A 12962-nucleotide genomic window follows, 5' to 3' on the forward strand; every position below is an offset into this window, starting at 1 on the left:
TGTGATAACCGTTTAATCGCAATGATTTAATACAAACATTTTCTAATGTAAACAGTGTAGATTAATTTATTTTGGTTTTATTTTATGTTTGCGTACAACTTAATAAAATAACTGAACATTTTATTATTGAAAAATTGGTATCATATTAATTATATAAAATATAGTAAAAATAACTGACTTCCAAACAGTCAGAATTATAGTTTATTTTGCAATGTGTAGTTTTCTGTGGAAAATTTTATATTATTCGTACGAGTCACGTAGGTACTTACGAATAGAAATAATTTGGAGTACTCAACTCTTCCCAGATTTAAACGGATAATTACTTATTAATTAAATTCGTTCCGTTCATATAATTTTAAAATAATTAAGTAAAAATGATTCAGCGGATAATGAATTATGAAATATGAATAAACAAAATGTATATAATCATAATTAAAAACAACACAAAATTACTCCAACACAAACAACAAAGACAAATAAATGATAAATATGAGACAATTTCTTATTGATCTTACACAGTTTTTCAATGATATACAATTCGAGCTCCACCGTTTTAAAAACACCATTCACAGAAGCTAACTTTGAACGCCGTCCATGTATGTACACGCGTGTTTACACGAAGGCAGGCGCGTGCCATGAATGCCTATTAAGTGAAAGTTAGCAAACGATTTGACAGAAAAGGGCTTTCCTTTTCCACGTCGTTCCAGTATTTCGTTTTAATGTAGTCGATTTCAAAGGTTACATAATTTTATTGACTTTTTAAATAATTTATAGTATTTTATAGAAGATATATAATAAGAATTGATTTAAGCTGAAAATATCAACGTCAACATTTAAAATTATTTGTTGGTATATCTATGTAATTTAGTAATCATAATTCTGGAATTTGATTTGATATATTTAAAAATTATAGATGTTTATGTTAAAATGTTCATAGTTAAAAACTATGTATACAGTTATTTTTAAATGAAATTGCAAACTAAACAAAATATCAGTAAGAGCGAGTTTTCTTTTAGTAAAACTTGTAAACATATATATAACGTATACTCGTAAGATATTTAAAATAAATGTAAATCTAATGAAATTATGTAACATGAAATTTTACAACTTAGCCAAATCAATTGTACAATGATAAATAAAATCCACAGTTTTTTTAACAAATATAAATATATAAGTACATATCATTTACAACTCTGAGATGTCTTTTATGTTATCATCCTCGCGTTACTTCCGTCCATGGTGTACAATGAAGGTGCGTAATGACGAGAATAATGACCCCCTTTGCTTCCGGTCTGATTCGTAGGTAACACACGCGTGCCATGGATGAGCATAACGTATGTTTTTATTACTAATAAAATATACAATCGATACATATATTAATTTTTAGTTCATTTATTGTGTATTGCCAGGAATTACACAATTTTATAATTATACTCTCATTTTATATTATATATACAATATAATAATATAAATATATTTTATATACAATTTTATAATGTAACACTTACACTGAAAGTAGTTCGTCTGAGTAAATTATAAGATAATTCTAGTTTCTCATGCTTCACCTGCATGTGAGGGGGAGGGGTCATGTATTTGGGTACCCTACGTCCTTTTTGACCCTGGACAACGTGCATGCAAAATTTCATGACATTCGGTTAAGTAATTAAGGCGGGAAAGCATTAAAACTCATTAGAGCACTTATAGTATTAGTGAGGTTATTAGCCTTAAAGCCTTATAATGATATATGTAGTTCAATATTATCATTTTAATTTGTGAAGAGTAGTAACTCTTGATATACATATCATGACCTAGTTTAAAAAAGGTTAACAAACTTCCTATACTAGTTTAACAGTCAGAGTTTAGTCATACTCCCATAATTATATCTTATCATGACATACATTTTTAGGATTGTGGATGACCTACAGGGTAAAACCCTATTACTAAGACTCCGCTTTTCGTCCGTCTGTCACCAGGCTGTTTCTTATGAACCGTTATAGTAGTCAGACAGATAATAGACAGTTGAAATTTTTACCGACGATGTATTTTTGTTGCCGTTATAATAACAAACTTCATATTTTCCTTTTTTATAGATAATAGATACGGAAACCTTTGTGCGCGAGTCCGATTCGCAGTTGGCCGATTTTTTTTATTATTTAATAAGCGTTACCTCTGTTGGACGTATCTTTATTATTATTTTTATGATAATATTTCTTTCAGATTTTTTACCAAGTTAATATAATTATAATTTTATAAAATTTCAAAATCAAACTAAAATTAAATAATTATATTTATTCATCGAATTATGTAAATAAATGCTTATAAGAATTCAATTGTTTAAATGTAAATGTCGAGACTATCTCAGATCGTTTATCATGCCTTCGTAAAGATAGATCTCAGTGACTTAATCGGAAACCGGTTTAAACGTGATGTGATATTGCGTATCGTCACATAACCAGCACCCGAAATATTACCCATAATAGAAGTGTTACAACATCGAAATCCATAATACTTCCGCTGCTCAGACACTTTCACTTATTTCTAGCAAAAATAACATTCCTATATGTATGAGACACACTCGTGTATACGATTATATAAATTATGTAAATAGTTTTAATATTAATTACAACTTATATAATAATAAACCAAACGATAAAAATGGAAGAAATTATGTTATGTTACCAGATATGATATGATATTTAATAATAAATATATATAAGTATTTTTAATTAGAGTAAGGAGTTAGTGTCCAAACGGCGTCCAAATTCAATTTATCACTGATGTTTCCAACTTGCTTGTACGATATAAACACTTTTGATTTAGGTTTTGTACAAAAATAATAAGTCGGTAATATAGGTATGTTGAGCCTACAGACAAGCACCGATGAGTTTTCATATGCTTAATTTGTGTTTATAATTCATCTCGTGCTCGGCGATGAAGAAAAATATCGTGAGGAAACCTGTATATGTCAAATTTCATCGAAATTCTGCCACATGTGTATCCGCCAACCCGCATTGGATCAGATTGGTGAAATATGCTCCAAAACCTTCTCCTCAAAGAGGGAGGAGGCCTTATCCCAGCAGTAGAAAAATTTACAGGCTGTTACTGTAATATAGGAACTATTTGGCATTATATTCAAATATTGCCAATAAAAGTACTAGTACATATACAAATATTTTAATTTATTTGCTTATTACAAATGTCATGTTTCTTAAAATATAATAGACAAATATAATAAAATATAATAGACAAACAGTACCTTACACACAAGTCGTGTATAATGATGCTAGTTAATAACGTTTTTTTGAATTATATTTAGGAAATACATAACTAATTTAGGAATAAAACGTATTTAAATTAAGATGACCAAGTGTCAAATGCTAGTCTAGTCATTTGATCATTTGCTCTATTATTGCAAAAAAACACATTATCGAACCCAGGGGATATCCCCTTTGATATCAATACGAGGAAATTCGAAATTTGAACGTCCAACGTAAAACGTCGAAACCGGAAAAAAAAATAAAGTGGGGAACTAAATAAAGTAATAACACGACTCATTTCGTTTAACACAGAATCTCCAAGCCGCCGATACGTGGAGAGCGACGTGAACATCCATTACCGGTGTCCCGTGCGACACGACCCGTTACCACTCGTACCGGAGCGGGAACTCGCACGGCAGCAGGCTGAGCATATGAAACGACTTTACAGAGAACAGAAGAGAAATAAATATTTACAGGTAATTAGTATAAATTTAATATAATATTAATGTTAAATGTATCTCTTTTTTATTAGTTGTTCATCCCTAAATATTTCCAAAAAAAATTATTAATATTTGTCGAATCTATTTTCAAGTATTGCAACACTTTTATTTATCTGTATTTCCTAATTTGCATCAAGTAATAAAACTGGATATCAAGGTTTTAATAACATTTAGATTGAATCTTAGTGTGGTAGATCATTTTATACTTAGCCTAAATTAAATTATAACCTTTTTGAATGTTTCCACGAATATATTATAATTATGAATGTGTTCAACGTCTTATGATAAATATGGAGAAAGACGAGAAGCGACCACCAGTTATATTACCTACACTGTTTTATATTGGTGCAATTATCCACGCGTTCTGAACTTAAATTGAGGATAAAAATAAACTTAAAAGTAGAAAGTGTTTTTCTTCTGTGACCATTAAATTATACTCAACAAATGATTCTCACTCCGATTTGCGATTGACACCTCACTGTGATTTTGGCTAGAGATTTGAAAATGATAATTAATAAATAATATATATATGATTCTTGAATATATGCAATTTTATTCCGGAATTAAACGTAAGCATATAAAAATAAACGTCACATTATTTCAGTGTAAACGTGTGTTTCATCGTCAACATTTTCTTATAATTTTTGACCTAATTTATAAAAATTCTGAATACTTTATATTGCTATATATGAATCTTATTATTAACGTTAATTGCAATATTCTTTTATACATAATTCAGTATAATTTTTCCCATATTAAAAATAAAACATCAACGCAATAATTATTGTGTATTGAGATATTTCATAAGCATTACTAAACTCAGTCTTGCGCAGAAAAACAATGACATATTTCTTACATTCACAGAAAAATGACAATATTTTTTTTTAATTACAACTTTTAATCAAATAATAAACATAAAAAGCCTAGAGAAACGTAATAGGTCTTAAATAAATAAATAAATTTATCGAGCTCAAATCCGGTTAAGACCAGTGATGTTTTTAACATTTTCTTTATATTTTATCTCGTTCTTGATGTTGTAGAAAGTTAGATTCATACCTGCATTTTATTAAAAACGAGCAAGACTGTCGACATAATTTATCCTGCTTAGCCAAGTTTTATGTAATAAAACCTTCTCTGAAACGGGTTTTAAATGTTTTTGTTAGGCATTACAAAAATTACGTTTCCTTATTTATTAGCATAGAAATCGCAATAAACTGAATTGTAACGGCGTGTTCAGTCCTACTCTCAAATAGGTCACTGCCCCGTAGAAGAATATAAACGTACATTACATTAAATTCCATAGCTTTAATCATTTTACGATTAACACCGATTCTTTTTTTAAACTTATTCAATTGAAGTTATAAGTGATAACCATTGCCCATACACATTACCACTGTAAACAATATTAATCATTCTCTACAACATCAACGCAACGTACATAAAACTTGGAAACTAAAATACCATATCCTTTTTGCCAGGAGCTACACTGGTTCGTTTACCTCCGATTCAGCATAACAATACTAAGAGCTGCTATTTAGACTGTAGAAAGCCTTAACACCAAGTGTAACAATATTTATTAAAACTTATATTTTGTTCCATAAATAGTAATGCTTTTATTATTGATTTTCGTTTAAATGTAATTATTGAGAATTCCCCAGTTCACGAATGATCGTGAGTTCGATGCAGGAATACGATTAGCGTGTCAGTCAACTTTGACTGATGGTAATGCTTTATCACGGGCTCACTACCGGCTTGCACGCGAGTGCAGTTTGTTCAATACTTACCTTAGATTCAAAAAGTTTAACCAATTATTTACATTGTTGCGTGTTCTTTTCGTACTGTTTATTATTCTATTGTTGTCTTTTATTTATAGTATCTGATATATCTATTTCGTATTTTAATCGACGCTTTATTTTAAACTTGAAATGAAATATAAACATTAATGAGTAAATGTTTTATTAGAGTACTTATTTTAAAATAATTAAAAGAAATAGAACAATATTATGTCATGTCATGTCATTTCACACTAAGTTCTAACTAGATAGAGCATAAATCAAGTTAAATAAAAGTGCTATTATGATAATAATTATTAAATTCAAAAAGAATAATTAAGATAAATTAGCGTCGGAAGTGTTAAATATAACGGCAGTATTAAATTACACGATAGAGTAAGGCTCTATGCATATAGAGAGCAGTTTCTTCACACCTCGATTGTTTGCGTCGCGTCGGTTTTCATTCTATCCGCATTAAAGCTGTGGTCATCTGCTTAGAACGCCAGTTCGCGTACGCACACCATCCCGTTATGTTATTGTATCGTTGGAAGTGTGTCAATGTGTGTGTAACTAGTTTTGTGAATGTGTAAATACTCTTTTGTTTGCCAAAATGCACATGACAGCTGATTTAGTTATTAAGGTGAGGTAATAAAAATATTAGTATCAAAATAATAGGTGTTATAAATTGTAAACAATAGAAAATATTTTATTTTTGTTGCTAAGATAATGAAATAAAATACACAAACGCTAATAATACACACAAATATAAATTGCTATTTTGATTTTTTACGTGTTAAAATAATAACATGAATCACACAAATAAATATCTCTTTTCATAATACATATTTCCCATGATAAACATAGAAAAGAATTTTCTTATCGCATAGTTACAACCAAATTATGATAACGTTAGATAACCAAAACTGTTTAAAGATTATAAATATTGCCTTTCTACAATTACAAATAATCTTAATCCGTTCCAGTGAAATCAAGCACAAACACTTTCACTCAAGGGCTCGGTACTCATTTGACAAGTTTGTTCATAAAATCCACTTTTATTTTCAATCTCTCAGCTTATAAAAATATTACTCGTATTACTTGAATATACATTTGAACGAAAATTAGCGAATGGTGAATTAATTCAACCTATACAAAAGCATAATTATGTACCTAATGTTAATATATTTTTCAGTTGTGTGAGATAAATTTGTTCATGTGTACTGGTTTGGCGTGTATTTGATATTAGACCACTGTGTCTCGACGTGATTTGAGAATTTTTTGCAATGGTCACGGTACTTTTTTCTAATGTAAGTTATTAACAAAAAAATCTACACCAATTTCATTCACACGACATTCGTGACTATAAGTATAAATAGAATATATTAAATTCCTATAAGTTCGATTAAGACATTTTTCGAGACTTCACGTTAATGAAGTGTCCTAAAATACTCAGTATATTGTTTAATCTATACTAATATTATCAATGCGAAAATAACTGTGTATGTCCGTCTGTCTGTATGTTACTCTTTCATTGCCAAACCGCTGAACGGATTTTGATGGAATTTGCTAAAGAGAACGCTGGAATGACATACTTTTATATACCTCAAACCTGACGACCAATCCCTACAACGCGAGCAAAGCCATGGGCGACAACTAATTAAATATATGGGATGATAACGATGGTCAAAGCCAAATAAATGTAAAAAGCTTAAATCAATAATAAATTACTTTATAAAAGAAAATTATAGCTAAATCCTAAAATACCATACTATACTTCATTCAAATAATTTATCATAAATTAAAAAAAGATTTATAAAAATAAAATATATTTATGTCCACAATCCAAGGCCACTGTTCCGGTATCGAATTCCTTTCAGATAAAGACATACTACGTAAAACCATATAAGATTTTAATAAATTACCTTGAACCATGAATTCTCTCATAACATAAGTTCAAAATTATAATATGTATCAACTAAAGAAATAATATTTTTTAAGCGATCTTCTATTTGATATTAAACTCTAACGCCTTAACTAAAGGTACAGAATTCAACGATTACAGATTAATTCGTTTTGAAATCGAATAATACATTTGTTTAGCTCAATAAATATTAGCAATATACTCAATGGAAAGATCTTTAATTATAGTTAAATCCATTATTAATTACAGGAAAATGATATACGTGCTGCAGATATAGAAGCATTTGATGCCTCAATCAAGGTGAAACTTGTAAACTGCGTTTCACGAGTGGTTTTGATTAACACTTGTTCCACATTTAATTTAATCCAAAACGTGCTATATAATATCTGGCTGATTTAACTCTACCGTTTACCGTTCGAAATTACCTAAATATTCTCACTTGTGATTGAGGCGTTACAAATAATTTGTAAACTTGCAAGCTTTAATGTACATAACAACAAGTAATACTTAATTTTATCAACGTTATGATGTTTACGTTGACACGACAATTAACGTTTTCTCGAACTGAGATAAAGTAACCTTCTGTTTCGTATGTTTACTAGCACTTGGTATTAATATCTTGTGTTATAATTCCAGGAACTTCAGGATATGCAAAACAGACGTCATCAAGATAATTTCATGCCATCACAAAAGACCGTCGTCCCGCTGAATAGATACGACGAAGCAGAAAAAATTATAGCAAAGGCGCTATATACTTTTAATGGACAAACTGCACGTGAATTGAGCTTTAGAAAAGGAGATATTATAAATGTTAGAAAACAAATTGATTCTAATTGGTACGAGGGTGAAGTGCACGGGAAAATTGGATTGTTTCCTTATAACTATGTTGAAGTAAGTTCATATAAGATCATTAAACACATATGTAAACCTGTCAAGTAAATATACGAATACCATTTAAACATTTAAGATTAACTTTAAAAGCGGAGAGAGTCCTTAATTTATTCGCTACTTGTAAATGCAAGCAACTCTATCTATCTGTCTGTCTGTCCGTTACGCTTTCACGGCCACTGAACTGAATTTGATCAAATTTGGTATGAAGCAAGTTTGGAGTCCAAGTCCAAGTCCAGTCACCTATGCGAGCGAAGCTGCGGGTGATAACTAAAGCTAAATATTCATATAATTTAAAATTGTTATGTTCCAGTTACTAAAAGGAGATGGAGTACAAACCCTTAAAAAATCCGCCGTCATAGAAGGCAGAGCTAGAGCGAAGTTCGACTTCATCGCACAAACAAATCTGGAACTACCGTTAAAAAAAGGCGAAGTAGTCGTGTTGACGAGACGCATAGATCATAATTGGTGGGAAGGCAGAAATGGGAATAAAACTGGAATATTCCCTGATAGCTATGTTACCATTTTGCAAGAGCCTAGTCAAAGTAAACCGGGTCAGTAATACTTCAGCGATTTATCTATAATTATAAAATCATTTGTCCTGATTGGCGGTGAAGGAAATTCTGAGGCAGATAAAAATCTATGTAGGTATTTCGTTTATAAACCAACCCGTAATGGAGCAACGTGTCGGTGTCAGCTTCAATCTTTATCAAAAATGAGATGAAGCTAAGGCTGTACCTTTTATAGCTATAAATAATAAAAATAAATATTCTTATATTTATAAAATATACATTTTATGAACGTTATTAAATAAAGTATTGATTGCTTTTTAGAACCTCATCCCATCCTCAACACCGGTAAGCCGGTCGCGTCTCCGGCGGCGCACGGGCTGCTGAACGGTGCCGACAAGCGCAGCATGGGTGCTCATCGCTACACGCCGCAGCCCAACAGCCCTGCGCTCGCCAACGCGCCGCCCGCCACCCAGCCTCTTGCTGGTATGCACATGTCCACAACAAACCTAGAGTCGACCTAAGTGAAGTACAGACGTTCAACTAACAATGCTACACTTAAGATCCGGCGTCAATACCACCATACAATGCTCTAAACTTAACTAAAAATAAATTAAGGCCCGTACTAAAGATATTTTATTCAAAGAGTATAAGATGATATAATATCTTGCTGCGATACAAGTATTTTTTATATTATTATAATTGTGTTAAGATGTTTTAATTATTGACTTATATGTATTTGTATTAATACTCAATTACTTGATAGGGGTTTATAAACTTGGCAATAAATCAAGGTGCCGTTTGTATTAATATTTGAGATAAATATTCCAAGTTCGTCTTTATTCCTGATTTTGAATAACTTTCCTATTAAATAAATAACTATACTTTTCCTTTCGACGATATAATATGCCTGTAAATTTCCCACTACTGGCCTCCTTTCCCTTTAAGGCCTCCTCTTCCTTTAAGGGGAAGGTTTGGAGCTTATTCCACCAATTGTGCTCCAACGCTGATTGGTGAATACATATGTTGCAGAATTTCATTGAAATTAGACACAGGCACGATTTTTCCTTCACCGCCAAACACGAAATCAATTGTAAACATAAATTAAGTACATGAAAATTTAATAGTGCTAGTCTGGGTTTGAACTGCAATCATCGGCTAAAATGCAGGCGTTCTAACCAGAGGTCCATCACGGTTATTGTTATATGATTTGTATAAATTATAAAGAAAAACTTATATTCAGGTTACGTAACGAAGTCATCACATTCGCTGTCCGCTTCGGATCGTGGCTACGGCCCGCCGACTGGCGCCGGCGTCGACCTCAACAACACCGAGCCGCTCTATGTGGACACCAACGCGGAGGCCGTCCCGTTAGTAACGAAATCTTTTGAAATTATTTTCTTACACTTATTGCTTACGTATTTCTTAATCCAATATCATGTTTTGCAGATATCGTGCAATGTACAAATATAGACCACAAAACCCAGATGAGCTAGAATTAAACGAGGGAGACACCGTTTATGTACTGGAAAAGTGTGATGACGGCTGGTACGTCGGCTCCAGTCAAAGGACTGGACGATTCGGTACTTTCCCTGGTAAGATTTAATTCATATAATATTATAACTATATACTTAGTTAACATGTTTACTTATCATAATATTATAAAATGATAATGATACATAAATAATTACAGGAAATTACGTGGAAAGCATCTGAAAGCGCCACACGTCGCTGCTGCGGCGACTGCGCAGCGCGGCGCTGTGCGCGCGACGCTCGCGGTAGGCAATCGGATGATTACGATCACCCACCAACCTCTGTCTCTTTCTATCTAATAGGTCGAATTTCATATATGAAAGAGACTGATGATGACATTTAGTTTACGTCATGGTTGCCTTTACCTCTCTTTTATACCACTAAATATGTCTCAGACGGAAAAACCGGTGTAATAACTCCGAGTTTGCAATGCTTTGTAACTTATTATACGAACGCTAAACTTTCCCGATTTCAATTATTTATGAAATTAATTGGAATTTCTCGATTCAATGTCTGTGAGGATGTTTTAGGGTAGATATGGTGTAATAAAAATATTGACTCGAGATTTTGAACGGTGTATTAACAATTTATAGATATATCTAAATGTTACCAAATTGTAAACCATGACTTTTATATCCTTTTATAAATAAATCGTGTTATATATTACATATATATATATATATTTACCAAAATCATTCATGTGCTTTGGTACATACGTTTTTCGTTCGTATTTTTTTTTATATGAATTGACTTGTATTGTAACCCGTATCGCACATTTTACATTTACTTATTAAAAATATAAACATTTTGCTTTATTTCGTATTTACATTTGCTTTTGCATGTTTACATAGAAAAAAATGTATGTACCTTATGAATATAAATCATCCCAAAGTTAGTAGCGCGCCCAAAGAATATGTGTATTGGATATTTATGGTGTTGTATAGTTGTATAAAAATATATATACATAACTGTAAAGTCGGTCATTAGTTATAGTTATTTATTTGCGTAGGAGTCGGGGGTTGGAGCTCTTCTTTTAAAAGTGACTTTTTAAAAGAATGCAGCCTTGCATGATTATACTAATTATTATAAACTAACCTTGTTTTTCATTTTTAACTGTGATTAAGTTTCATTATTTACGGAAAAAAACATCTTGATAGTAACATAAAAAATCTTTTTTTTTTTAAATATTGACATGACAAAAGTCAAACTTTGATAACATGAAATATATTTTCGATCTATTTTTATTCTAATTTTGAACAAAGTTTGGACATTTTGTGAGTATTGGCGTCACTTAACTAATACATTTATCGTTAATAATAAACCATACTTCATTAGCCACCGTGTTTTTTTTAATTAGTTACCGCATTAACGTAGTTATAACTATACAAATATATAAATACTCATAACTATGCAATGGTCGGTGTAAATAGGGCGAGTAATATATTGACAACTTTGACAATACTATTTTATATGCTTAATTTAATATTAGATGTATCGTATATGATCGTATATAATGGAAATTGAGTATTATTTACTCGGAAAACTACGATAGATGTAATTTGTTGGCTTGGCTCTCGATTGTCTAGTCACTGTAAGCAGAATTAGTAAATACCCGTACCTACATTACAATTTATTTGTTATTCTATAAATTTGACAACTATGTTATCAGTTTAATTATTAACACCATTTATTATTTACTTAACAAAATTGAAGTTACTCTCGCCCTATGTAATTGCTTATATTATGTAATAAATATTTCTTATTTAAATTTAACCTATTGTTGTAGTTTTGTTAATTTATTTCTAGAAGCACAAACGTTTATTTGTTGTTGACACATCGACATGCAATGTAACATTACTGCTATTGTTCAATGTCATCACATCTAATAATAAAAACTTTCTATTATTTGTTTGTTTTAATTATCTCCCGTACACTTAAACATATGTAAATCAGATTAAAATTAAGTAACTGCCTTTGTATCCCAGTTCTGAGAAAAGGTACTTTAGGTTTTCTCAAGTTATTTATTTCACAATTGTGAAGGTGGTTCTACGTTTGCGACCATCGTAGGCCACCATCGTCATTAAAAATTTAAGGGTATACCCTAATCCTCGTTTTTTTTATTACTGAAATTCTGTACAATAATAGGTATTATAAGGAGATGCTGTCAGACGTCTTTAAAATTCATTCACTTTTTGGCGTGAAGCAGCGCGATATACGGTCAGGCGTATCATTGTAAACTGTTTTTGTAATAATATTAGCAAACCAGAAAATCATTAAAGTATTTTGTTATTAATTAATTATTATTTTATATTCATGTAATAAATTTATTAAAAGTAAATTTGTATTATTAATAGTATTATAATATGTTGTATAATAATATATAAACCTAAATTATTGTTTTTTTGTTTATCTCTTACATATCCTTATCATCGCATTCATAATTAACAGTAAAATTTAAACTTTGTACCGTCGTTGTTAAGTCTAGCGTGAAGGTTACTGCGCAAATTGTATTATCTCATACGAGTAATAAAAATTTACATTCCTGACTTTTACGGTAAACGGCATACATTATAATTTATATG

The 12962-nt window shown here is 30.8% G+C and overlaps 1 protein-coding gene across 16 annotated transcripts in view; it reads left to right on the top strand.

Moving 5' to 3' along the window:
* Window positions 1-12285, top strand: part of LOC113401289 (uncharacterized) — a 149081-nt gene extending 136796 nt beyond the window's left edge. For 14 of the 16 annotated variants that reach the window (XM_064215338.1, XM_064215341.1, XM_064215340.1 and 11 more), the window contains 8 exons: window positions 3570-3733; window positions 7700-7750; window positions 8087-8341; window positions 8652-8892; window positions 9172-9333; window positions 10091-10217; window positions 10297-10442; window positions 10541-12285. In XM_064215338.1, the coding sequence (XP_064071408.1) occupies window positions 3570-3733; window positions 7700-7750; window positions 8087-8341; window positions 8652-8892; window positions 9172-9333; window positions 10091-10217; window positions 10297-10442; window positions 10541-10563 (1169 nt within the window). In that variant the 3' untranslated portion in view covers window positions 10564-12285. The remainder of the gene's footprint in view (window positions 1-3569; window positions 3734-7699; window positions 7751-8086; window positions 8342-8651; window positions 8893-9171; window positions 9334-10090; window positions 10218-10296; window positions 10443-10540) is intronic. The other 2 variants (XM_026641142.2, XM_064215343.1) reach the window with 1 other exon arrangement.
* Window positions 12286-12962: the final 677 nt, after the last annotated feature.

This window comes from Vanessa tameamea, chromosome 7 (assembly GCF_037043105.1).
Source record: "Vanessa tameamea isolate UH-Manoa-2023 chromosome 7, ilVanTame1 primary haplotype, whole genome shotgun sequence".
Taxonomy (NCBI): domain Eukaryota; kingdom Metazoa; phylum Arthropoda; class Insecta; order Lepidoptera; family Nymphalidae; genus Vanessa; species Vanessa tameamea.